The 27416-nt window shown below is 38.9% G+C and overlaps 1 protein-coding gene across 4 annotated transcripts in view; it reads left to right on the forward strand.

Moving 5' to 3' along the window:
• Magi (membrane associated guanylate kinase, WW and PDZ domain containing protein magi) overlaps positions 1–27416 on the forward strand; it is a 670891-nt gene that overhangs the window by 212111 nt on the left and 431364 nt on the right. For all 4 annotated transcript variants that reach the window (XM_068226155.1, XM_067140637.2, XM_068226156.1 and 1 more), the window contains one exon: positions 25308–25487. In XM_068226155.1, coding sequence (XP_068082256.1) covers positions 25308–25487 — 180 coding nt within the window. The remainder of the gene's footprint in view (positions 1–25307; positions 25488–27416) is intronic.

A 27416-nucleotide genomic window follows, 5' to 3' on the forward strand; every position in this document is an offset into this window, starting at 1 on the left:
TGAATGCCACAGTTGAACCAATTTATCTAAAAAGTTTCCAAATACAGTTTCAATGTAATTTTCTACCATTTGAAATTCAAACACAAAGCTCCAGTTAATTTCTTTCAGGTTTTCAATAAATATGTTAATATAATCATCACCCTGACATTTTACCCATATCAGAACAGGTTCTTATGTTATGTTATGTCTTATGTTCCTTTGATATCGCGAATGTGTACTCAAATATACCCGTTAACGAAACTGTCACCATAATAAAAAACCACCTCTCCAAACACAGCTCATTAAGCAAAATTGAAATAGATGAATTCATAAAGTTACTAAGTTTTGTTTTACACAATAATTACTTCACTTTCAACAACAAAATATATAAGCAAGAAGGCTTAGCTATGGGAGACCCAATCTCTGGCATTTTAGCGGACATCTACATGGACAATCTAGAACACAATAAAATAGTAAAAAACACTAACGGACTCAGTTTATGGCTCCGTTATGTCGATGACACATTGGCAATTATTGATAAACAGCTTAACAATAGTGATAACATCCTAACGTTTCTCAATGATTTAGAGGATAATATAAAGTTCGCAAAAGAAAACGAAAACAACAATTCAATCAATTTTCTAGACATCAAAATCACGCGAGTTATGAACAAATTTGATTTCCAAATTTACCGCAAGCCTTCATTTACCCAATAACTACAAAAACGAATCTTTACACCCAAATTCCCGTAAACAAGCCACTTATTACAGTTTAGTGTACAGAGCATTAAAAATCCCTCTTTCACCGAATAATCTAAAAAATGAATTAGATTTCATAAAAGAAATAGCCAAATTCAACGGGTTCAATCTAGATATGATCAACGAAATCATTAATAAAGTCAGACTAAAAGTAACCACAAACCTTTCTCCAACAAAACCCAACAAACCAAAATTTGCGAAATTCACATATACCTACCCAAAAATCCATCAAATCACCAATCCCTTAAGAAAACATGAGGTAAAAATCGCTTACACAACGCAGAATACAAATCGAAATTTAATTTTTTAATCACAACTCAATCAATTCAACAATAAATATTCAAGCTCAGGTATATATAGACTTAAATGCTCCGTATGTAATTTTTCTTATGTTGTCAAACTGGCCGCTGTTTTTCAACTAGGTACGCAGAACATTGTAACGCCCAAAAACATAATAAATTCTCTGCGATGAGTAACCAGATGAAAGAAACAGGTCACAAATTCACTACAATAGATCAGGATTTACAAATTTTAAAAAGAATCGAAAAAGGTAAGCTCATGACAGAATACGAAAACTTATACATCTTCTTAGATCAACAGTTTAACAAAGACAAGAACTTAAATAATGTAATAGATAACTAAAGTCCTCTTTATGAACAGATTTCAATTCTATTACAAAAACCATTCCTTCTGAATAATTTTTACAAAATATTTAACACCAAATCAGTAAACACGCCCACCAATCCAACACACACACCAACCCCCTCCCCTCCTTCCAATGCCGACAACTCCTCACGCGCAGCGAATGGGCCCTCAGCCACGCCTTCTCAAGCTCAACCCCCTCCACCAAGACTTCACAAATACAACACGCGTAGTAAGAGCTCGGCGACTGCCAGTTACTCTAAAACTCTCAACGTAAACTAACATCTCAGCGGTCAAAGGGGTAAGTGTCAACACTCCAAATTTAACTTCCACTATTCGGCCCCTTAATTCCAATTATGGTAATTCATTAAATTTTCAAATTATCTCTTTAATTACAGAACTCATCATACCTTTGGCTAATCACCGAATGACAACAACGTTCCCTTCCAACTAACACGCTTAGCTAAACACGCTCAACAGCAACATCACAAACTCTTACCACATCATAGGAGATGGTCTAATTGACGCCTACAAAGATTTCAATATAGCGTACGGCACCATCATTTCCAACTAATATCATCTCAAAAGGAACCAGGCAATAAAAATAACAACTCTTCAAAATCTATAAGCAAAAAAATGAAACTCAACATTTATTAACTGTAAGAACCAATGACCATTACCATTGCTTAACTTTCCATTAAAAAAAAAATTTAACAATACGCCATTTGACAACTAAATGGAATGTATTTTCTGATTTTTATCTTCATTGTAATATCTTTTATTATGTCATAATCCTTAAACAACTGCCATGTTTTAGACACCAATATTATCACTAATATTGTCAAATAACAGCATAATACATTTTATATTGTAATAGTTGTTTAACAGTCTCCAATATATTTTATACAACATAGTTTTTAACAGCATTCATAGATTATTTCCAATCAGGTACCTGATCTATTCTAAGGTGTAAAATATGGCTGATTATGCCCACTATTGATGGGCGAAACATGTACCATCTAATATACTAATTTCATGTCAACAATTTTAATAAGGACAATGTCCTAATTTTTTAAAAATTGTATTGTATTGAATAGGTGGATGAATATTAAAACATACAAGTGTTATTTAATGATTTGGTTTCACGCGCGCGATCGGTTTCTTCCAGAATTGAATTATTTAGGGTAGAAAACCTATTTCTGATGTTTATTTCCGGAAATTCAGTTGTAGATTTCTTCTTAGCTGGCCATCCATGAACTACTTGACACCACGTGCTCACGTTTGTTACTATTACCGGTATATCACTTGAAGAATGGTCAGTTCTGTATTCTGGTGATCGCAGTCTTTATTTTAATTCTTGATTTTCTACTTTAAGAGCCCCATTGTCCTTTTGTAGAATGTTTATAATTTCTAATGCAATTTTGTATTCCTCATTGTTTATTTCCGGTGCTTCGTCAACGCCGTCGCCAACTACAACATTCCGAACACACTGCTCACAAATCCAGTCAATATTTTCATTATTTTTTACGTCTCTAGGGCAATTTCCGCACTTATAATGCCACCATCTATCACACGAATCACGCAACATTCCATTTTTCACTAATCTTACACATTTTCCGCACTTTTTGTCACATTTTACGATTAATTTACTTCGAGGATAAAACACCACATCGTCTTTACTGGGATGTTAGGAAAAACTTAAAACGGTCCACCTTTTCAATACAAAAATGTTATATTTATTTATAACATGTATTTGCACTTGGAACTAGTTTCGACGCTGTGTTTGCGTCATCATCAGCCAAAATGTGGGAAATAGGCAAGATGTAGGCATTTATATTACACAAGGCGTTACATTAAACAATACACATCTTATAAGGAGATAAAAACAGGGACGAATGTAGAAACAAATGAATCGTTGAGAAAACAAAAGTTATACATATTAAAAATAACCTTAACCACATATCTTGCAGTGCGAAAGTGTTCTTCTTGAATGATTCCTGAATATAAAAAAACACACGCGCACACATTTCTGGAGAGCCAGCAGGCAGGACAAAGTAAAGTGAAACCTTAAGAGTTCTTCTGAGAAGAGTTCCTCATTTTTTCTATGTTCCGACTGACTAATGAAGTCTCCCTTGAGTTCCTGATAAACATACACAACAGGAAATTAAACAATACACATCTTACAAGGAGATGAAAACAGGGAAAGTTCTACATATTAAAAATAACCTTAACCACACATCTTGTAGTGCGAAAATATTCGTCTTGAATGATTCATGAATACAAAACACACGCGCATACATTTCTGAAGAGCCAGCAGGCAGGAAAAAGTAATGTGAAACCTTAAGAGTTCTTCTGAGAAGAGTTCATCATTTTTTATGTTCCGACTAACTAATGAAGTCTCCCTTGAGTTCTTGATAAACATGCACAACAGGAAATCCTCCTTCACTTCCAACAATAGCTATAAAGACCACGGTAAATTTCATTTTTAAATATTGTGCAGAGACGTGAAGGCATGATCTTGAATATAATATAACTCCTTCATTTAACCCAATTTTTTACACAAGGTGTTACATTAAACAATGCACATCTTACGAGGAGATAAAAGCAGGGACGAATGTAGAAACAAATGCATCGTTGAGAAAGCCAAAATTATACATATTAAAAATAAGTTTAACCACACAACTTGCAGTGCGAAAATATTTGCCTTGAATGATTCCTGAATACAAGACGCACGCGCACATATTTCTAAAGAGCCAGCAGGTAGGAAAAGGTAAGGCGAAACCTTAAGAGTTCTTCTGAGAAGAGTTCATCATTCTTTCTATGTTCCGACTAATTAATGAAGTCTCCCTTGAGTTCCTGATAAACATACACAACAGGAAATTCTCCTTAACTCTCAACAATAGCTATAAAAGACCAACGGTAAATTGTATTTTAAATACTGTGCAGAGATGTGGAAGCATGATCTTGAACATGATATAACTTCTTCATTTAACCACCTTTGAAAGTTTCTCTCTATATTACATAGCTTCATTAACACACCATTCTGTAGATGCACAAAATAATCTGGTAATCTTCACAGGTCCGGTATTCAGCTCGACAAGAATATGAAATATGTATTAAGGAATCTTTGTTGAGAGTGTGGAGGTTGACTGTGCCAGTATTTGTGGTCTATTGTTGCAGCGTTACGTGTAGGGTGGGGGCAGGTTTCTATGATGTTTATTGCGGGACATGAGGCGGTAAAGCTATGGCGCGAGATGAAGAGGAACAGAGCGTGTTGGATAGTTTAGGTCTGGGCAGCGGCCGTTGTTGGATTAGGAGGGGAGAGGGGTGGAGCGGTAGGGGAGGAGGAGTGGAAGGGGGGGAAGTATGGAGTGTGATGTGGTGAAAGTGTGTGGCGTGACAAAGTATTATGCATAATCTGAAAGACAGATCTGTTTTTCGGGATATTCATGTTTTTGAAAAATTCAATGAGAAAGTCTAATAGGATCTTTGGTTTCTCTGAGATATCATTTAAGTTTAGGTTGGGATTGAAATATTGGTCTAAATGAATATAGAGGTTTTCAGTGACGTCTAGGAAAGAACCTTTGTTTAGAATATCTAATACCTCAAGATCTTGATTTATTTCAGTAAAGTTGTGCTTAAATTCTTTTATATGTAGGCCGACCGCGGAAAAACGGTTGTGTTTTATGGCATTGACATGTTCTGCATATCTGATTTTAAAGCTGCGTCCTGTTTGCCCTAGGTAAGAACTTTTGCAGTCTTGGCAAGAAAACCTATATACACCTGATTTAGAAAAAGGACTACTTTTATTTATTGATGAAGAGTTGTATAGGATCTCTGTGCTTCTGTTGTTAGTACGAAAGGCTATTTTAACGTTGTGTTTTTTAAAAACGTTAGTGACGTTGTAAATTTCTTTATTGAAGGTAAATGTGGAAAACGTGGCAGTGCTAGTATTGTCTTTTATTAGGGTGGTTTTTGGGCGGTGTCTGAATTTATTGATTATTCTTTCAATAAAGGATTCATTATATCCATTGAATTTTGCTATAGAGCGAATGGTGTTCAATTCTTTATTTAAGTTTTTTCTTGACATCGGAATTTTGAATGCTCGGTCTACTAAGCTATTATATGTAGCCGCTTTGTGTGTTTGGGGGTGTAGCGAGTCATTTCTTATAGTAGTGGCCGTTTGAGTGGGCTTTCTATAGATACTATATGTGAACGAAGAGGGGTGCCTGTTGATTGTTAGGTCTAGGAAGTTGGAGTTGTTTGTCTCGTATTCTAAGGTAAATTTAATGTCATGATCAATATTATTAAGGTTTTTGAGGGTGGATGGTGCGTCTATGGAGCGTTCATCTAGGATTATAAATGTGTCATCTACGTACCTAGCCCAGAATTGGATATTAGCAAATTTGATGTTATTGTCAATGGCGGTGTGTTCTAGGAAATCAAGGTAGATCTCTGCTAAAATTCCTGAGGCTGGTGAACCCATAGCCAAACCATCTTTACTGGGCGCGATTTTCAAAAAGATCCCTGACTGTCATAGAAGATGACTGAAAGGGTCATGTGGCCAAGGTCCCCTCTTTATTTTTTATTGTTTTTTGAGGGTTGGTTGTAGACCAATTCAAAATTCTTGATGTGTGCAGCTCAGAGATGGACCTCTTATGTGTGCGATTATGCCCGAAAGCCCGCTTGTTACCACTCAGGCATCGGCGGGTGACTGGAGGAAGGTAGTCCTGTTGCTCATCGGCTCAGTCGTCCCATATTAGGCATCGTCCAACATCAGATCCCGGCCACTACAGGCTATGACCAGGTGGTTATTGCCTTGGATGCTTTCGGGCATGGCTTCGAAACGTCTTCAACCTGCCCAAGGTGGTCCCCAACTGAAGTCTTCAACTTGTGATTCCTTGAGGGGTCCAACCCCCTAGGAACAAGCGCAGCGTAAAGGAATGGGATCCAGCTTCCCTAGGTTTCTGGTTGCTACCTGAACTGATGGGAGTGACTTCAAGCTGGTAAAGTCTCTTTTGTTTAGCAGGCACATAGGTGTCTACGGCGAACTGGAAGACCTGAAGAAAATGCTCATCAGTAGTTTGTTGTTAACAAGCTGATCTGTTGCTCAAGTGCGAACACTTTGGCTCATGCCCTCCAACTGGAGGGTATGAGTCTGCTCCAGCAGGTACGCTTGCTCCAAAACCTCCGCGCTCCTCTCGTAGGGGAACATCCCGCCCCCGGAAAGTGTCGGAAGTTCTGTTCGTCGGTGTCACCATCTCTCGATGTCGGGATGGACGTCGAGCTTTCATCTACATCCATGGGTGTAGATGTTGATATTGATAGCGTTTAGATTTAAGAGCATCTTTTCGCTCATAACCTGACAGTCTCTCTTTTAGTCCACACTATGGCACTGTTATAGTGGAACTGTAATGGTTATGACAGGCATCAGCCCATTAGTGAGTTTGCAGCGAGTATAGTCTGTGTTCAGGACACAAACATCATACCAGGTCATCATACGGTCTTGAGAAATTTCAGACTATATTCGACAGAATGATATTATGCTCACCAGGTGTCTGGTGACGTATTTTTGTTCGTTCTGATACTTGGAGCGAAGAGGTTCCTCTAAGAACCCCACTGGAAGCAGTTGCGGTGCGGGTGCCACTGCCTGTCATAGCAACAGTGTGTAAGGTTTATTTTCTACAAGGCCACCCTCTTAACATAAATGATGTCACTGATCTTACAGATCGTGTCCGGGAGATAGTAGGTTTGAACCCCACTGTCGGCAGCCCTGAAGACTTTTTTCCGTGGTTTCCCATTTCCACACCAGGCAAAGGCTGGGGCTCTACCTTAATCAAGGCCACAGCGGCTTCCCTCCCATTCCTAGGCCTTTCCAGTCCCATCATCACCATAAGACCTATCTGTGTCGGTGCGATTTAAAGCAGATCTTAAAGATCAGCTTCCACCTCCCTTCCTATTATCGGGCGATTTTATCGCCCGCCACCCCATATGGGGCTCTGAAACGCCTTGCCCCAGGGGAAGGGAGTTGGAAACATTAGTAACAGAGCTGGATTTATCTATTTTAAACACAGGTGAACCAACACATCTCAGTGTACTGTACTAGGAATGCCTAAGGTCATATTTGTTCCTGGGACTTAGCTCATTATTTGATCAAGTATTGGAAATAGCACGGCTTGAAACAGCTGATCGCAGCATGTAGGTTAGCGAGACAATGTAAAGCTTGGAGCGAGTGAGAGGGAAGGGTACACGTCATCGGCTGTGACGTAGTTGCCACATTTCACCGACTCGCCTGGAATATTCTGGATCATTGTTAATATCTCGGCAACCAGTTGAGATATTAAAATTTAAAGCACTTCACTATGAAGATCATTAATTAGATGTCATCATATTAAAATTTCATGTTAATCGGCCTACGGGTTACCGAGAAATCGACTTGTAAGGAAACACAATTTTCTGCAAGTGAACTGCATTGGCCTTGACTCTGTGTGTGAAAGAGAGTTGGTCAACGAAGCTAGATTAGTTAAGCATCGTAACTCAACCATGGCGGTATGTCGAACCGACATTATACGGGTCGCGAATGTGGAACTCCATCGTCCGTAATACTGTTCGCCGGACTTGCGAAAGTTTCAATCGTGCATTTATACTTGGAAATATTCACTGTGTGCCGAAAGTAATTCGGACTTATACATTTCTTAACCTGTGCTATGGTGAGCTTTAAGGTTTAACCAATGCTACATGAGACTTGTAAAAATTCACTACAGATGATAATGTAACTTGAGCATTTGGCCAAGTTTTATTCAGATTTAGGAATTTCGTATCTGTGAGATAACTTAGTAGAATTCTTGATGTCTTGAACTTGACATATTTTCGGTGATTAGATTATCGAATGTGATGTATTCCTGAAGAGTCATACAAGACCCTTCACTGAATATTAAGGCCATTTATCAGTAAGTTTAGACAATACTAACATAGGTGAAGGAAACTGACAGTTATTATTTACTTAATATTTGGTGTAGCAAACATTCAAGAACATTTAAACATATTTGTGTGCGGTTAACTAACTGCGACTTGCACTTCACAATACGATGATATTTAATATCATTCTCAACTAAATAACGTAAATATAAAGAGACTGTGATTTTATTTTGTTGAACATATAATAAACTTACTATAAACTGTAAATAATGTAAAGAGAAAAACTGTGCTATGAACTGTGCTATAAAACAGTATTTCGAACCAAGGACTATACTTCAGAACCCAGAACTGTGCTTTTAATTCAAGGTGTCGAATATCTTTACTGTAACTGTGTTTTGAGTTCAACTTAAGTGATCGACTGTGGCACGAACTGTAATACAAACTATGATACTCAGTTCTATAGTTTCTGATTTCAAACAGATAAAATCGTATTAATTCAACACTCTTTAAAAGTCAAAGTGTCAATTGAACTTTCTCGTGTCATTACGATCTAACGCGTGACAGAGAAATCTTTACTGAGTGTTGCTTTCACCATATTAACCTGAATGAGATATGACGTGGGACGACGCGGGAGATGGCACAAGATCCGACGCTCGACGACGCGGAAGATGGTACATCACTACATCAGTGGAATTCATCGATGTTGTACTACACCTCATCAGTTCCAGCTTGAATAACATCTCAGGTGATATGATTGCATTTAATCAATACTATTTGAACTATAGAGACAGTGATAAATCTTGAAGTCATTTCAAAGGTGTTAAATTCAGTCACTAATTCATAATACGACTTTGTGAGTTGAGTAACTTTATTTTCAAGTGAACATTCAAAGAACTCTGAAATTCATAATTTTCAGTGATAATTTTTTCTTAATATTCAAGTGAATATTCAAAGAACTCAGAACTTTAAAAAGTTTTCCCATAATAATTTTATATAACTGCTCAGTGATAACAATTCTTAAACAGACTGTAGGAATTTCATTAGAAGGACTATAGGTTTCAAGAACAGAATAATTTAAGTGTTGTATTGAATTTACGAATGATATCATATTTTTTGAAAAGGCTCTAGGAAATCTGAAAGAAACATTCATTTTCATGAAAGTGATTCATTTTCGTTTACTACAAAAATATTTTGAGATTTTGAAAGCACAAATAACAATTCTTAGGAGAAAGAAGTTGCTATTAATTTGGTTTTACCGGATAAAATAATAGGATTTTCTGCATCTCAGATAAATTGAATAAAGCTAGCATGAGGAATGAACCATGTATTATTTCGCACTGGAAGTATGTTTCTCTGTGCCAGTTCCTAAGAACCGCTCACTTCCTAAGATCCATCTCATGCATCTGTTCCAACATCTTTTCCTGGTACAGTACATTACAGCACATCTCACATAGAATCAGCTGTCCTTCCCATATTAGCTTATTTGCCATTTGTTGGTCATGCTTCCTGTTGTTCGCATTTCCTTCCCAATTGACATTTGGTAAGTTCAGATCCCCGCTACAATCGCATTCCTTTCCATGTTGTTTCCCACATAGCTGATTATCTTACCAAATAATTCTGAATCCGTGTCAGCGCTACCCCTTCCCGGTCTGTATGCTCCAAAGACATCAAGTTGCCTTTTATCTTTAGAAATGAGCCTTACACCTAGAATTTCATGTTCCTCATCTTTAACTTTATCGTAGCTTACAAATTCTTCTTTCACCAGAATGAATACTCCCCCTCCCACCATTCCTATCCTATCTCTACGATACACTCTCCAATTCCATGAGAAAATTTCTGCATCCATTATATCATTTCTCAGTCATGATTCAACTCCTATTACAATATCTGGTAAATATATATCTATTAAATTACTTAATTCTATTCCTTTCTTTACAATACTTCTACAGTATAACACTAACATCTTTGTCACCTTTATGACTTCCAGATCTTTGTACCCTTATCACCGCTCCCTACACAGCCCTGTTTCCCTGAATGTACCTCCTTATTACCCTTCCAAACAAATTTCCTAACTTATACGTACCACTGCGGTTTAAGTGAAGGCCATCTGAGCGCAGATCCCTATCTCTTACCCACCCATTAGGATCTAGAAATTTCACTCCCAGTTTCCCACATACCCACTCCATAGTCTCATTCAAATCCCCAATTACCCTCCAGTCAGTATCCCTCCTACACAGAATTCCACTGATAACAATCTCTGCTTCCTTAAACTTCACCCGTGCTGCATTTACCAGATCCCACACACCCCCAACTATGTTGGTACTTATATCAGCTTGCCTTACATTGTTGGTACCAACGTGAAACACTACCACCTTCTCCTTCCCCTCCTCCCTCTCTTCTACTTTCCTCAACATCTGCCTCAACCTAATTCCTGGATAACACTCTACCCTTGTTCCCTTTCTTCCACACACTTTCCCCACATGTCTAATGATGGAATCCCCCATGACCAGAGCCTCAACCCTATCCACCTCATTTGATCCCCTCCTCTCCTAGTCAGCCCTATCATTCCTGATAGCTGCAGAAGCTACTTCCTCCTCCCTTTTCTCCTTCCCATGACCCTGTTCCACCTGTCTTTTCCTGTCCTCTACTCTACATTTCCCTTTCCTACCTTTTCCCTTCCTCCTACTTCCACACATCTCAGCAACAGTTCCCTGTTCCTCATCTTCCCTCTGTTGCTCTACCTGGAGTGGCTCGTACCGATTTCGCACAGACACCTGTCATGAATTCTGATCTTGAATAGAGCCCTTAGCCTGCAGTCTCCTTCCCCTTAGAACATTAGACCACCTGTCTTATACAACTCCCCCCTTTCCTTCCTCTCCCTCTTGTACACCTACTGTAACCTGTACATTGTTTGAGGGAGGCCTATAGTCTTTCCTGTCTTCTGTGAGAATCCTAATTATCTCCCTGAAACTCTCCAATTCCTCCCTCATACCCCTCATGCGTCGCCACACCCGCAATCCCTACACTTGCTCTCCTTAGCCATTCTTTACGGAATAATGAGAAGAAAATAAAAAAATAACTTATTCTGTGCGAAATAAAAAGGAAAGGAAGGAAATGTTGTCTATAAAAATGAAAGGAAATGAAAGGATAGAAATATTGTCTAGGATAGTTCAGAAAGGTCACACAGCCACAAGGTAATTAATATAAGCTACCGCTACACTACAGTACTACGTAGTTGTATGAATTTTTTTCTACAACACCCTAACAGAATGAAAATTGCTGTTAATTACTGAAAACCGAAGGTAATACACAAGAATTAGGCCTACACAGTTCTAAACTGCAGTTAAGTCTACCCTAATTACTGCAAGAGAATTCTAGTAAGAGAGTTTGTACAGATACCACAGATACTATAGATACTACACAAATATTTCACAGTAATAGAATAAACACTCTGTTTTATAATAAGATACCTACTATAATAAAAAACAAACCAAACTCCATGGCACTACAGCCCTTGGAGGGTCTTGGCCTACCAAGCGACCGCTGCTCAGCCCGAAAGCCTGCAGATTACGAGGTGTCATGTGGTCAGCACGACGAATCCTCTCGGCCGTTACTCTTGGCTTTCTAGACCGGGGTCGCCATTTCACCGTCAGATAGCTCCTCAATTCTAATCACATAGGCTGAGTGGACCTCGAACCAGCCCTCAGGTCCAGGTAAAAATCCCTGAACTGGCCGGGAATCGAACCCGGGGCCTCCGGGTAACAGGCAGGAATGCTACCCCTACACCACGGGGCCGGCTGTTACTATAATACACTAGAATAATTTTAAACTACGTTCAGACGTATCCTAATTACAATAGGTTATTACTAAGCACAAATAGAATTGAAAATTGCAATTAGGGCGAAAGTTTGAAATTCACAAGATCTACCATCCTCGAGGATTATCAACAAAGTTAAATGCGTAGACAGAAGATTGTTAGTACTACTTTATCGTACTATGCTCTGATATAAATGAAACCTTGCATTTGGTTAAATGCTAAAGTATCAAATCGGTTACCATACACAAAGAAAGACACGAATATAACAGGCAAGATACTATATAATATACCGTATCTTCACTACAATATTCTCAACTGAAATGTGTTTGTGATTATTACAGCTGGTGGATTACTATTATTTTCCCTACTCCATGGGACGGAGAATAAAAGTGTGCTTAATTACTCAACAATACATTTTCTACAATAATTTCTCAAAAAATTTTCTGTTAAAACTACTCCTACTCCAGGGACTTGAATTGCAATTACTGGGATATAGGAACTTTATTATTATTAGCTAACCGCTCATAAATACTGAAAAATCAAGGGAGCGAAATATAAATTATGGATACTTTAACTACCTACTTAGAACTACAAATGATTGGAATACAGGATCATCTGATTTTATTTATATTTACTTGACTTCACTACACCAACAATGCAATATTTGAATATGAAGAGCGACAGTAATCAATAACAATAAACTTTTCACTATTTCGCCAGTGAAATACTGTATATTCTGTTGAAATCCTTTCTTTAAACAAAATTTACAACAGTATCACGTTATTTAAAGAAGTTATTACCTTCGTGATTGGTAGGACAGTTGAACTACTATTTAAAATACCCTGTCAATTACCTGCACTAATATAACCACTGCTGAAGTTACGACTCTTTAATATCCCATCTTTGTAAGTATTTTATCAACAAACCTACTGATATTTTAATAATAATATTTTTAAAAAAGGTGTGACCGTACTCTAGTACACAACGGGGTAAAACAGGCAGGACTCCTAGTAATCACCGACCTCTTCACAAGATGGATTGAGGCCTTTCCAATACCAGAAGCCACGACTGGACGAATCACCATCCTGCTACAAGACAAGGTATTCAGCCGCTACGGTTATCCACGGTGCATTCTGTCGGACAACGGAAGTCAGTTCACATCGCGGAAGTGGCAGCAAAAGGTGGCAGAATGTGGTGTGGAGGACTGGACCACCCCTATCTACAACCCAAGGGCCAACTGAATGACGAAACCAGGAGCGGAAAAGGATGCTACGGGTCCACCTGATAGACAAATAACATCGACTGTGGGACCGTCAGATACCTCGGTCACTCTTTGCTCTGCGATGACGCACTGACCATGTCACCGGCTATTCCCCAGCGGAGTTGTTCCTTAGTCGACAGCTGTACGGCGCCGGGGATTGGGAGATTCGTCCACCACCCACTTTGGGCCAAGATGATATAGCTTTTTCCCTGGAAGAGTGGCAGCAGCAGCAGAATATCAAGGAGAAGCAAGCTTTGGCTGAGAAGAGATGCCTTATGCAGGCCAGGGCCCAAGATGTCGAAGAGATGCAGTTCTTCCTACCAGGCCAACAAGTACTGCGACGTAACCACCTAGTCAGTAATAAGATTGGAGGGTTTCACGCAGGTCGCACACCTAAGTGGGTTTGTCCCATCAAGGTGGATAAACAGCTAGGCCATGGGGTCAACTTACTAAAGATCAATCCTCCTGTCAAGGTCCACGCATCGGAGTTGCGGCGAGTCATTCAACCGTTGCGCATACAGAGTAAGCCTGGTGGAGAGACTACTAATGACACAGCACCATCAGCTCATCGTGAGGACAACACATCGACTATCATCGCGGGAGAGGCTGGCAGCGAGGCAAACCTGACCTCCGACAGGGCACAAGCTGGTCAGGAGCAGGAGAGCACTTCGAGGAAGAAAGAAGATACAATCTATGTCCAAGGCAAAGACAACAAGTGTGATGGATTGGAGAAATTGTTTCAAGTTATAGGGGGATATTGATGCAAGTGTGATAAAGAAATATAATTTGAAAACAATATTCTTTCACCCATGGGTAAATAATGCAAGTGTTGAGCTCAAATTATTATCATTATTATTATTATTATTATTATTATTATTATTTGTCGTTTAGGCCTACTGAGGACCACGGGGCTCATATCTACTCTTCAGTAAAGTTGTTGCTTTCTTCTTCTTCTTCGTCTTCCAATACTCCTTCATTTGCTGACTATGAGCCAGCTTTCTCTCCTCTGTCCACTTAGTAAGGGACGTTGGGAAAACTCCGTGTCAGATGGCTTGACGGAACAGTAGTCGGTCATGAGTTTGTCCCAGTCGGATATTTAGTTGTTCCATATCTGACTTAACTGATGTGATCCATTTGTTCTTAGAAGCCTTGCCTCTTCCTGTTACTGTGAATATCCTGTTGGTGAGTCTTTTGGAATCCAGACGGGCCAAGTGTCCATAAATTTCAGGCGCCTTTTCCTTATAGACCTCACAATGTCCTCCTAGTGTTCATACAGTTCATCATTATGGCGGATTCTGTAAGTGCCTCCTTCCTCTTCCTCTTCCTAATATCCTCCTCAGGATCTTCCTCTCTTTTAACTCCAGCTTTCTGAGCGGGCCCTTCCTAGCCATTACAAGGCACTTGGAAGCATACAGAACAGATGGTTTGACGACCGAGTTGTAGTGTCTGAGTTTGAGGTTCTTGGAGAGGCACTTAGATGAATAGATACGACGACACGAGTGATAAGCCCTTTCAAACTTCGTACATCTGACATCTATGGTTAGGTTACCACTCTGATTCACAGTGATCCATTCTCCCAAGTACTTAACTGCAGGTATTTTTCGTATGGTAGTGTCTGTGAAAGGAATTGTAGAAGGGGCCTCCTTGATATTGGTCATAAATTCAGTCTTCTGGACGCTGATTCTTCAGACCAGTCTTAACTGCTACACTATAAAGACTCTGTAAGTTGTAGGTAGCCTCCTCTATATTGTTCGCCAGTAGAATGAGGTCATCGGCAAAGGCTAGGCACGGGACAGTGAGGTTGTCTCTCTTGTACCCAAGCTTCAGTCCAGCTCCCGGTGGTAGCATCGTGTCCATTCCCTAATGATCTCTTCCAGGACACAGTTGAAGAGAATACAGGAGAGACCATCACCCTGTCTAACTCCTGTTCTGATTGGAAAGCTTTCGGATAGTTCACCTCTGAACCTGACCTTGGACGTCGTGTTCCTCAGAGTGGCTTGAACCAATTGTAGGGTCTTCCCATCCAGACCAAGTTCCCATAGTATGGAAAAAAGGGTGTCTCTGTCCACAGAGTCATAAGCTTTCTGAAAATCTACTAGGACCACCACACAGGGATGTCCACCTCGGCTTTCGTAATTGAGAACTTTCTTAAGATTGTGTATCTGTTCTGGACAAGATCTAGTGTTACGGAAACCAGCTTGGTATTCACCTAACTGTGAGTCTAGCTGTGTGGGGTGACTCTATTGAGCAGGGCTGCAGAGAATATCTTGTAGGTAATTTGTAACAAAGAAATACCTCTATAATTGTTGAGGTCTGTCTTACTTCCCTTCTTGTGGAGGGGATGAATCGCAGCAGACGTCCATCCTTTGGGTAGGGGCTCTGTTGTCCGTATGTCCTTTATGATTTGATGGATGCTCTGCAAAGACTGGTCCTCTGCATTATTATTATTATTATTATTATTATTTTACGATTATGATTATTGTTGTTGAAGCACTGTAGAATTACTACTACTATAGTCGGCGTCAACTCAAGTCCTAAGTGACCCTTTTGATGTTATACCGGTAATCAGGTGAAGAAAACTGAAGAAAATATTCTCCCCCATGTGAACACTTCCCCTCTTTCCCCCTGTCAATCTCGGTTCTCGTCCTGAACTTGGCAGGTAATGTAAGCAGCGTTTATGACATACATAACATCAAATAAACCGCTCAGAACTTGAGTTGACTCCGAGTACTGCTGCTGCTGCTACTACTACTGCTGCTGCTGCTGCTGCTGCTGCTGCTGCTGCTGCTGCTACTACTTGTATGTATGGCTATAAAGTGTTACATCCAGTTAGTATTTGTATTATTATTACGATACGATCACGTTGTTTGTGAGGTTGTGTCATGAAACATGTGCTGTACATAAATATTTATGATTTCAGTTAATGTAAATACCTGTAAATTAATTTTATATAATTTTTTCTCACCTGTATATATAATTTGTAATCCACTACGGTATTTTGAAACACACTGTAACTTCCAGAATGGCACCAGGTGACTGTAGAATATTCTGTACATTATAATCATGTTATTAAGCACTCTAGAATTTTCGAGAAGGTATTTTTTAAAACCAAGAAACAATGTTAGGTTTTCGTCCACCCAATCAATACACATAACTTTACAAGTGAACTATTTAATTAAAAGCATATTAAAAATATTAGGGACATGTATCGTCTCTCTTTAAGTCATCGGCCATAAATCCTGTGGTAGATTAAAAAACTCAAAATTCAGAAATTGAAAAAATGGAAAAACCCAAATGTCTTTTTTAAGGGCTAATTGAGAAATGCAAAATATATAAATACATATACATGCATTATTTACACAAAGTTAACCTCACTTCTTGCAAAAACTTTTGTCTTCAATGTTAAAAAAATGGAAAATAAACTTGAAACTGACAAGCCTGCCATTAACATCTCGTACGGAATCAATGTCCATTGTTGCTGACCGTATTTAAAACTGTTCAAAACGTATTTAACTGTTGAGAAAACATAGAACAAATATATAGTATAACACATCTTGCAAATGATCCTTCAGCAAAGTTAAATATGAACGACCTTACTTGAACAACATTGCAAGCATTGTTGGAATCTGGTAGTTTCAGTGTGGTGACTGGGGAGATCAAAATTCTGGCATCGGAAAAGGATTGGTACTAAATGCAAATCAGAACATTTAAAAGCATTAACTTGTAGAATTATCTTTCAAATTTAGCTATTCTGGTAGAAGAAATCTGAAGCCTTATGAGACCGCCTGTTGTATGGCAAAGACCAGCGCTGCATGACCACCATATTCGTGGCTTAAATCTTTAAGAATAATCTATTTTGAATAAGACAATGAGAAAATCGGGCAGTTTAAAAAGTTACGGCGTGCGCCTGTTACATTTTAATTTGTCACAGTGTTATTGATCACATCTTAAAGCAATAGCCACCACCACTGTCATAATTTCTTCTCAGCTTCATCTGTACAATTGGTAGAAGTGCTCATTGAGGGTCCTTCTTGACAGATCTTCAGTCTTGATGTGGAAAGTGTAGGATAAGAAGAAAGCCAGATAAAGATAAGAAAAGGGAGAAGAGTTTCATCTTCTGCACGTTACACACTAAGCCAGTGAAAACAGAAAGTGTAGCTTGAATAGGTGCGCTGAAAATTTAATAATGTTGCTGCTGATTACCTTGGTGAAAGAAAGCTGATCGAAGGTTAAAGAAGCTGCACATTCCATTTTTGGAACAACAAAGCCAGGAGTGATGAATTGAAAAGGTACATTATTTTGGTACAGAAACGTCAAGAATAGAATATGTATGCAAGAAGAAACCACTAGATCATGAAATCCTCAACGACAAAGTCTTGTTGAGACGCCTACAAATCAGCCTATACTAGGGCAAGGATGATGTGGCAACCAAAAAAGCCACTCGGTACTTGGAACTTCTCGAGAAACTTAATATACACAGAAGTGAACATGACTTCTACTGATTTTTCCAAATAAAGTATTGCAAAATGGAAGACATCCAACATTTCTATGGTATCAAGGATAAAGCAGAAATTTTGCTGTTACAGGAAGACTGAGAATGCTGGAATTCTTCCACCCACTGATCCAAATGTAATTGCCGGACTCATTGAGCAAATTGTCCACAATATCGGGACTGCTTTGTAGCAGACGAATTCTGGAAAATTTGGTGGCTTCGGCAACATTCCGGGTGAGCTGTGGTACTCCATAAGGCGAAATGCAGCAGGCTGGGTAATACTGCTGTTCAGCTAAATCCTTTAGTAATGAATGTAGACTTAACTGGCAACATGCTCAAAGGAAAGGTAAGTCCTACCAAGTGTATTAATTAACCACCTGATTGGACTTTTAACCCCTTAACTGGGGAATAGATGCATAACGTCAACCAGCCAGTGGGTAATTATTCAGTGCAACACGCACTTTTGGAATGGGTACAGTAGCGTGCGGCAGATGTAAATACAAAAAACAAAAACAAGCCCCATGGCACTACAGCCCTTGAAGGGCCTTGGCCTACCAAGCGACCGCTGCTCAGCCCGAAGGCCTGCAGATTACGAGGTGTTGTTGGTCAGCACGACGAATCCTCTCGGCAGTTATTCTTGGCTTTTGAGACCGGGGCCGCTATCTCGCCGTCAGATAGCTTCTCAATTCTAATCACGTAGGCTGAGTGGACATCGAACCAGCCCTCAGGTCCAGGTAAATATCCCTGACCTGGCCGGGAATCGAACCCGAGGCCTCCGGGTAAGAGGCAGGCACCCCTACACCACGGGCCGGCGTAGATGTAAATACCCAACAGAAAAATATATTTTACTTGATTTATTTAAATTATGAGTGATATAGTAGAAATTCAATAGCATTATGTTATTAAAAAGTGTTCCTTTCATTATTATGATGACATTTTTCAAGTTTTCAGATATGCATCAATAGGTTCTACATACTTTCTGGTCCATAGGTCATTCAGAAATTGCGCACTGTGGTAAATACGGAAGCAAGGGCAAGCACAAAGTACCACGTCACATTCCTCACAGAAGTAGACAGTTTCCCGTCACCTCTAGTTTGACAGGCATACAGCACAACGTTTTCTTGAGTGATTCCTACATACGGTTGGCAAATTCTCAGATAATTCAACATCTTTCCTAACCGAGCCATTATCACGTCACACGGAACAGTTTACCATCACATACAGACCAATTTACAAAAAGTTATCAGAACATGGACAATGGAGTTCACAAAACAACTGTATCGTAGTAACAACAACAACAATGACAACAACTCGCAAATTTAGTTATTTCAATGTACATATACACAAATAAATTATGTACAAAGAATTTGGCGCGGACCGTACGAGGCAACGCGAGACAGCTGTTGGACTGCCGCCTAGGCGCGACCTACCCGACTGGCGTGAGACCGGATAGAAATGAATAGGATAGCAATAATCACATCTAATATGAATGTAATTTCTTTTAAATTACGGATGGCAGAAGTAATTAGGAATAGTCAGACGCCTATAGGCAGCTAACCCTACGTAAGAACACATTTAGAAGTACAAGAACGCCTAAAGGCGTCAAACCCAATACTCGTGCGACAGCTGTTGACACCTTTAGGCGTCAAACCCAGTTAAGGAGTTAAGACATTCGATGAAGATCTTCAAATACGTTCTGGTCCACTTGAAAACAAACTTGATCTCCTACTTAGAAAGGAAGGAATGATTTGTACAGTATAGGCTGCAATTCAACGGAAAAATAAAATAAAAATGGAATATGGCATTAAACACACAAGAAATTGGAACAATTTAAGTGATTGCAAGGATCTGCTGCAAGTGATGAAATTCAACTATCTTCTATCTACCATTGACGTGCAAAGACAGTGGTCATTTTTGATTGCTTGATAGACGGCTTTCACTAATTGTGAATTTCATGCCATCATCTGTCCTTTTGGCTCTGTTGTGTCAAATATAGTTTAACTGCAAAAGAGGTAGAATGTTGACTGACCTACATGCAGACAAATTCTGAGATGATCAACTGGTGCCACTGTTGGTTTGTTTCCAAAATGGACATTAAATGGTTCGGCATTGTGTTGATGCAGGAGAATGTGTTAAAATTAGTTATGGCAGTTTGTACATAGGTAGGCTGTGCAAGTAGAAACAGGTGAAATTGCAAGGATGGATTACAGGCTTGATGTCCCAAAGGATAACCTAATCAACAATATGCTGATACCCTACACAATAACATGAATCTGCATTCTGATACTGCCCACAACCAAATAGAATTAAAACAACAGTCCCACTTACGAACACTGCCACAAGACATTACCAATGCTGGTATTTTTGATGTTCATTGAATCAGGAAAATAAATTATCACAGTTTAGAGTGTAATGTAAGCAGTGTAATACTAGATCAAAATTAGGTCACAAATTCATTTTGCGTTCAATAGAAATATGTAGGGGAAAAAAATAGGCATTCAATGGACTTCTTTCTTTTTTCTCCTTTTAGACTTTTTATTTGTAATTTGTTAATCCATTTCTACTTCTTATGTTAGCTGCAATTTGATGGAATACCCTTCCACACCAAGAGTAGCGAGTGAGAATTTGGGAGTTAAATTGATTTCAATATGCAGTTTTGGAATGGTGAAGTGCAGTGGGAGGAAGGGATGAAATGGCTTCATAGAATAATAAGATTAGCACGGAGTGTTGGTAAGGTACCTTCAAATTGGGCAAAAGCAGTAATTGCACCTATCTATAAGCAAGGGAACAGGAAGGTTTGCAATAACTAGAGAGGTATCTCATTGATTAGTATACCGGGCAAGGTATTCACTGGCATCTTGGAAGGGAGGGTGCGATCATTCGTTGAGAGGAAGTTGGTTGAAAACCAGTGTGGTTTCAGACCACAGAGAAGCTGTCAGGATCAGATTTTCAGTATGCGCCAGGTAATTGAAAAATGCTACGAGAGGAATAGACTGTTGTGTATGTTTCGTAGATCCAGAGAAAGCATATGACAGGGTACCGGGGGATGAGGTGTTCATCATACTGAGGAACTTTGAAATCAAAGGTAGATTATTGAAATCAATCAAAGGCATTTATGTTGACAGTTGGGCTGCAGTGAGAATTGATGGTAGAATGAGTTCTTGGTTCAGGGTACTCACTGGGGTTAGACAAGGCCGTAAACTTTCACCTTTGTTGTTCATAGTTTACATGGATCATCTGCTGAAAAATATAAAGTGGCAAGGAGGGATTCAGTTAGGTGGAAATGTAGTAAGCAGTCTGGCCTATGCTGACAACTTGGTCTTAATGGCAGATTGTGCTGAAAACCTGCCGTCTAATATCTTGGAACTTGAAAATGGCTGCAATGGTTATGGTATGAAAATTAGCCTTTCAAAGACTAAATTGATGTCAGTAAGCAAGAAATTCAACAGAATTGAGTGTCAGATTGGTGATACAAAGCTGGAACAGGTAGATAATTTCAAGTATTTAGGTTGTGTGATCTCCCAGGATGTTAAGAAAGTGAGATTGAATCAATGTGCAGTAAAGCTAATGCAGTGAGCTTGCAGTTGTGATCAACAGTATTCTGTAAGTTAGCTCCCAGGCAAAACTATCTTTACATTGGTCTGTTTTCAGACCAACTTTCCTTTACGGGAACGAAAGCTGGGTGGACTCAGGATATCTTATTCATAAGTTAGAAGTAACGGACATGAAAGTAGCAAGAGTGATTGTTGGTAAAACAGGGGGGAACAATGGTACGAGGTTACTCAGAATGAGGAGATAAAGGCTAAGTTAGGATTGAAATCAATGGATGAAGCTATACACACAAACTGACTTCGGTGGTGTGATTGTGTGAAGTGAATGGAGGGGGGTAGGTTACCTAGCAGAATAATGGACTGTTATGTAGTCTAAGAGTGGTAGAGCAAGACCAAAATGACAATGGTTAGACTCAGTTTCTAATGATTTAAATCTCTTTTAACAATGAACTGCAAAAATAAAAAATATACTCTTATTAACTGTCATGCACCAATAAATGAAGACAACAAAAGGAACCCAAATAAAGTAGAGGAATTCTGGACACTGCTGGATGATGAATTATCTAAAATTCCAAAATCAAATGTGGTGATATTACTTGGCGATTTCAATGCCCAAATAGAGTGTGAGTGTATAGACCAATAGTGGGAGAATATGCCACACACCAAAGAACAAACATCAATGGAATGAGATTAGTTACCATATGTAAAAATTTTCAGTTGAAGTTAATGTCAACTTTCTTCAAGAAATTGCCAAGGAAAGCTAAAACATGGATTTCTCCAAATCCATTACTAGGTGAATTTCAACTGGATCATGTAGCTGTATCCAAAAGAAACATGAAAGAAATTATGAATGTCAAGGTAGTAAGAAGCAGAGAATTTGATTCCGATCACTACTTGTCTAAAATCAAACTAAAATTATTACCTAACAGAAATCACAGAAGAAGGGAAAGAGTAAACAAATATAACACAGACAGACTTCAAATTACACAAGAAACATTGGAAGCATTTCAGGAAGAAATAAAAGTAGCTCATCATGGGAAGTGGCAAAATTTATCTAAAGAAATAACCAGTGCAGCCCAGAAAACATTTGGGCTAGTCAAACCTAAAAAGAAACCTTGGTGGAATCAAATATGTGAATATGCATTAGAAGAGAGAATAAAACAATGGAAAATGTTTAAAACCTTTGGAAAGACTGAGCACTATGACCAATTCAAACAGCAAAGGAAAGACACTGCTAGAATAATAAGGGGAGTGAAAAGAACTTCCGAAAAATCACAACTTATTGACCTGCAAGACAGTTCTGTTAAATATAATTTTCAAAACTTCTACCAGACTTTTAAAGAGTCAGTTAAAGGGGTATAAAGCACCTAGCTTATGCTTCAAAGATGAAAATGGTAGACTTGGCCTAAGCAATGCTGTGAATTGTGATATACTTGCAAAGCACTTTGATCAACTTTTAAACTGCCCTGAACCCGACCATAAGTGGGAATTCTCTCAAACAACTGAAAATCTGGAAGAAGATATACCACCCACTGTTGAAGAAATTAGAGAAGTAATTAACAATCTGAAAAATAATCAAGCTTGTGGAGAAGACTCTATAACGGCTGAACTTTTCAAATGGTGTCAGTCAAAAGTCATTGAAGAGCTGCAGTTAATCTTTGAAGAGATTTGGAGAACAGAGAGGATTCCAGAAGAATGGAAAGCCGGGCTGAGTGGCTCAGACGGTTAAGGCGCTGGCCTTCTAACCCCAACTTGGCAGGTTCGATCCTGGCTCAGTCCGGTGGTATTTGAAGGTGCTCAAATACGACAGCCCCGTGTCGGTAGATTTACTGGCACGTAAAAGAACTCCTGCGGGACTAAATTCCGGCACCTCGGCGTCTCCGAAGACCTTAAAAAAAGTAGTTAGTGTGACGTAAAGCAAATAAAAAAATAAAAAAAAATAAAAAGAATGGAAAGTGGCTCTAATACACCCATTGCATAAAAAAGGGGACAAACAAAAGGTTGATAACTACAGAGGCATATCTCTTCTGCAAATCGCATACAAGGTATTTTCAAAAATATTGCTGAATAGAGTAGAAACATCATTTTACAAGGAACTGGGTGAATATCAAGCTGAATTTCGAAAAGGTAGATCTTGTTCAGAACAAATATTTAACTTAAAATCCATAATTCGCCATAGGATATTGAATTCAAAAGACATTGTTGTGACTTTTGTAGGTTTTAGAAAGGCCTTTGACTCGGTTGATAGAGAAACCATAGATAAAACAATTCGTGAATTTGGAGTGAGAACTAAATTGGCAAACCTAATATGTGAAACCCTTACTGACACAATTTCAAAGGTGTGATTTACGGGTGCGATATCCAAACCTATTAAGATAAATACAGGGGTACGGCAAGGTGACGGTCTGTCACCCCTTCTATTCAACTGTGTTCTAGAGAAAATTGTAAGAATTTGGAACGTAAAGCTTAAAGAGCATAACATTTTGCCGGTAACTTTGGGGGGAAAAAAACAAAGGCATTGAAATAAATTGTCTAGCATTTGCAGACGAATTTCGATACATTGTCAGAAAACCTAACAAGTGCAACAACACAAATCAATCTCTTGGAAGAAATAGCCAACAAGACAGGTTTGAGAATCTCCGTTATTACAAACATCAAGAATGCTCCAAAATTTTTGGCAACAGATATTGGTCCAGTAGAAAGAGTAACGAAATTCAGATATCTGAGAGAAATAATTCAAGAAAATGGTTTAGGCAAATCTGCAGTAGAAGAAAGGGTTCACAAGATGGAAAGAGCATATGGTATCACAAAGAATTTTTGTAACAAAAGGTGTCTGTCTAAAAATCTTAAAATAAGGCACTGTACTACAGTGGTGAAACCGGAATGCTTATATGCAAGTGAATGCCTGGTACTAAACTATAGATTAGATAAACTTGAGGTACTAGAAAGGAGAATCATGAGAAAAATCTTAGGGCGTGTGAAAACAACAGAAGTATGGAAATTAAGATCTAATGGTGAAATATACAGGAACATAGAAAACATTACAGAAACCATAAGAAAAAGGAGATTGCAATTTTTCAGACATATTTACAGAATTAATGACTCCAGATTAACAAAAAGGATTTTCAGTTACTTTTGGGACAAAAAGGCAACAACTAGCTGGATTCAAGAAGTAAGGAAAGATTTAGAAAGAAATAATATAAGAGAAGAAGAAACTATGGACAGAGAAATTTTTAGAAGGAGGGTAGTAAGTATGGAAGGATTCCAAGGAAGATTGAACAAGAAGCCTGGTGCGAAGTGGTCCGAGGACAGAAGGAAACGGCATAGTGAAAGGATGAAAGAATATTGGAAGGAGCGGAAGAGAAAATAACACAGTATGAAGAACTGAATTGAAATTGAAACGTGGTCCTTCGCAGGCCTCATCGGAAAGAAGGAGAAAGAGGCCTAAGCATTAGTTAAAAATAGAGTAGGCCGTGCGGTCTGGGGCATGCGGCTGTGAGCTTGCATCCTGGAGATAGTGGGTTTGGATGCCACTGTCAGCAGTCCTGAAGGAGGTTTTCCTTGGTTTCCCATTTTCACACCAGGCAAATGCTGGGGCTGTACCTTAATTAAGGCCATGGCTGCTTCCTTCCAACACCTAGGCCTTTCCTATACCATCGTCGCCGTAAGACCTGTCTGTGTCGATGCGACTTAAAACAACTAGGAAAAGAAAAAAAATAGAAAATTGTTACGACATTTAGTCACAGAGGCTTGCAGACTGAACGCTGAAAGGCGTAACGGTCTATAATGATGTATGTATGTATGCATTTTTTGGTTTTAATATTTGTGCAATTCTGTGTTCAAAAAGTGCTGTAACTTCTGTCTTTAAATGTCCTCATAATACTTTCAGATTTCTTCACACGTAATCCAAATGAACTAAGGGGTGAAAGAATTCGGACTACTTTGGTGAAGTCTTCCCGTGGATTAGGCTTTACGATTGTTGGTGGCGATGATACTGAGGAAGAATTTTTGCAGATTAAATCAGTTGTCCCAAATGGTCCAGCATGGTTGGATGGCAAATTGCAGACTGGTAAGGGTTATTTCTTCACTTTTTCTGCATATGATGGCTTGTGCATTAGTAATTTTAAACTGTTGTCTCTCTTTGTGCCTACCAAACTTAACACAAACGGAATAGTTGGGTAAGCTGATGAAAGTGAAGATATTGGAGAAACATTTCTGCCAAATTTCAACTGGTGGCCTGAATGGTTAGGGGAGATACCAACTTGAATATAGCTTTGGCCTCAAGTATACCTCTCCTAGACTTGGGATAGAAAAGCCTGTCAAAATGCAGGGATATGTGAACTGTCAGTACAATCCTTTTTTAAGGTATGTAGATTCTTGTGTTGTGAAATACCATGACTTCTGTAGTTGTAATATGTGAAAATCGACATTTAAAAACATATTGCGGTATTAGAGGAGAGTTAATCTGTGTTGAATTTGTTCAATAAATGGCACCACCAGCGTTGCAGCCGACGATGAGTGATTTGGTTCTCAGTGCCCTGCACTGTCAGTGTTGTCTCGCCACTGTCTTTTTTTTTTTTTTTTTTTTTTTTTTGGCAGATTCTTTCATTAAGCACCTGATATGAAAGTGTTTGTATGATGGCCTGAATGTTGTAAGGGAGATACCGACTTGAATATAGCTTTGGCACCCAAGTATACCTCCCCTAGACTTGTGATAGAAAAGCCTGAAAAAAAGCAGGGATGTTTGAACTGTCAGTACAATCCATTTTTAAGGTATGTAGATTCTTGTGCTGTGAAATACCATGACTTCTGTAGTTGTAATATGTGAAAATTGACATTAAAAAAAACTTCCAACCGTTTGTATGATATGCAGTTGTTCAGTCGGTGACCTCTCATTGCAAGTGCAGTATGTAGTTTATATATGATACGCAGTCAGTGATCAATGCAGCATTCCTTACTGTTCCCTAGATGGCAGATTCCATATCAATTTTTTACCAAGCCGTTTCATAAATGTTTTCTAAGAACTTGGAAACTTATGAAACATTTCCCGAGATACATTATTCCAATCCCTTATTCCGCGTCCTATAAATGAATATTTGCCTTAATTTGTCCTCTTGAATTTCAACTTTATTTTCATAATATTATGATCCTTGAATCTTTTAATAGCATCACTCTTTCTTATTCCTGTACTCCATGCCATCCCTCCACTAAAAATAAATGGCGTATGGCTTTTAGTGCCGGGAGTGTCCGAGGACAAGTTCGGCTCGCCAGATGCAGGTCTTTCGATTTGACGCCCGTAGGCGACCTGCATATCGTGATGAGGATGTAATGATGATGAAGACGACACATATACCCAGTCCCCCTGCCAGCGAAATTAACCAATTATGGTTAAAATTCCCGACCCTGCCGGAAATCGAACCCGGGACCCCTGTGGCCAAAGGCCAGCACGCTAACCATTTAGCCATGGAGCCGGACATCCCTCCACTGACAGCTCGGAACATACTTCTTACTGCAAGAAATCTGCTTCATTTCCCGTATCAAATCTTGTTTACATTAAATCAATAAAAGTAAACTTCCAACCGTTTGATGATATATTTTTGCTTTAAGCAAATTTGTTTTTTGCATAATAGGTTTCATTCCTTAAGAACATCTTCAGCTACATTGACATTGCTTAGGTGATATTACATTGAATTTTCTTCTCAAAAACCATCTTAGAATAGTACCTTTGTTATGCTTAAAACAAAACTAATTTTTAAAAAAATAGGTGGGGAGGGTTGAGTGAGGCTATGAAGTTGGAAGGGAAGGCGGATCTACTTACGTTCTAACCTGATTTAAAACAATTCGCTATTCAGTTAAATAGATGTTAAAAATTGTTGATATACAGCACTTGTTCATATGTGATGTGTGTGTTTTTCTTAGATGTTCATTTCTAAAAAAAAATTTTTTGAAGAGGACTTTTTCGGTCTATGTTTCATCATAACTCTGCTCTTCTTTTCCG

Source organism: Anabrus simplex, chromosome 2 (genome assembly GCF_040414725.1).
Source record: "Anabrus simplex isolate iqAnaSimp1 chromosome 2, ASM4041472v1, whole genome shotgun sequence".
Lineage (NCBI taxonomy): Eukaryota > Metazoa > Arthropoda > Insecta > Orthoptera > Tettigoniidae > Anabrus > Anabrus simplex.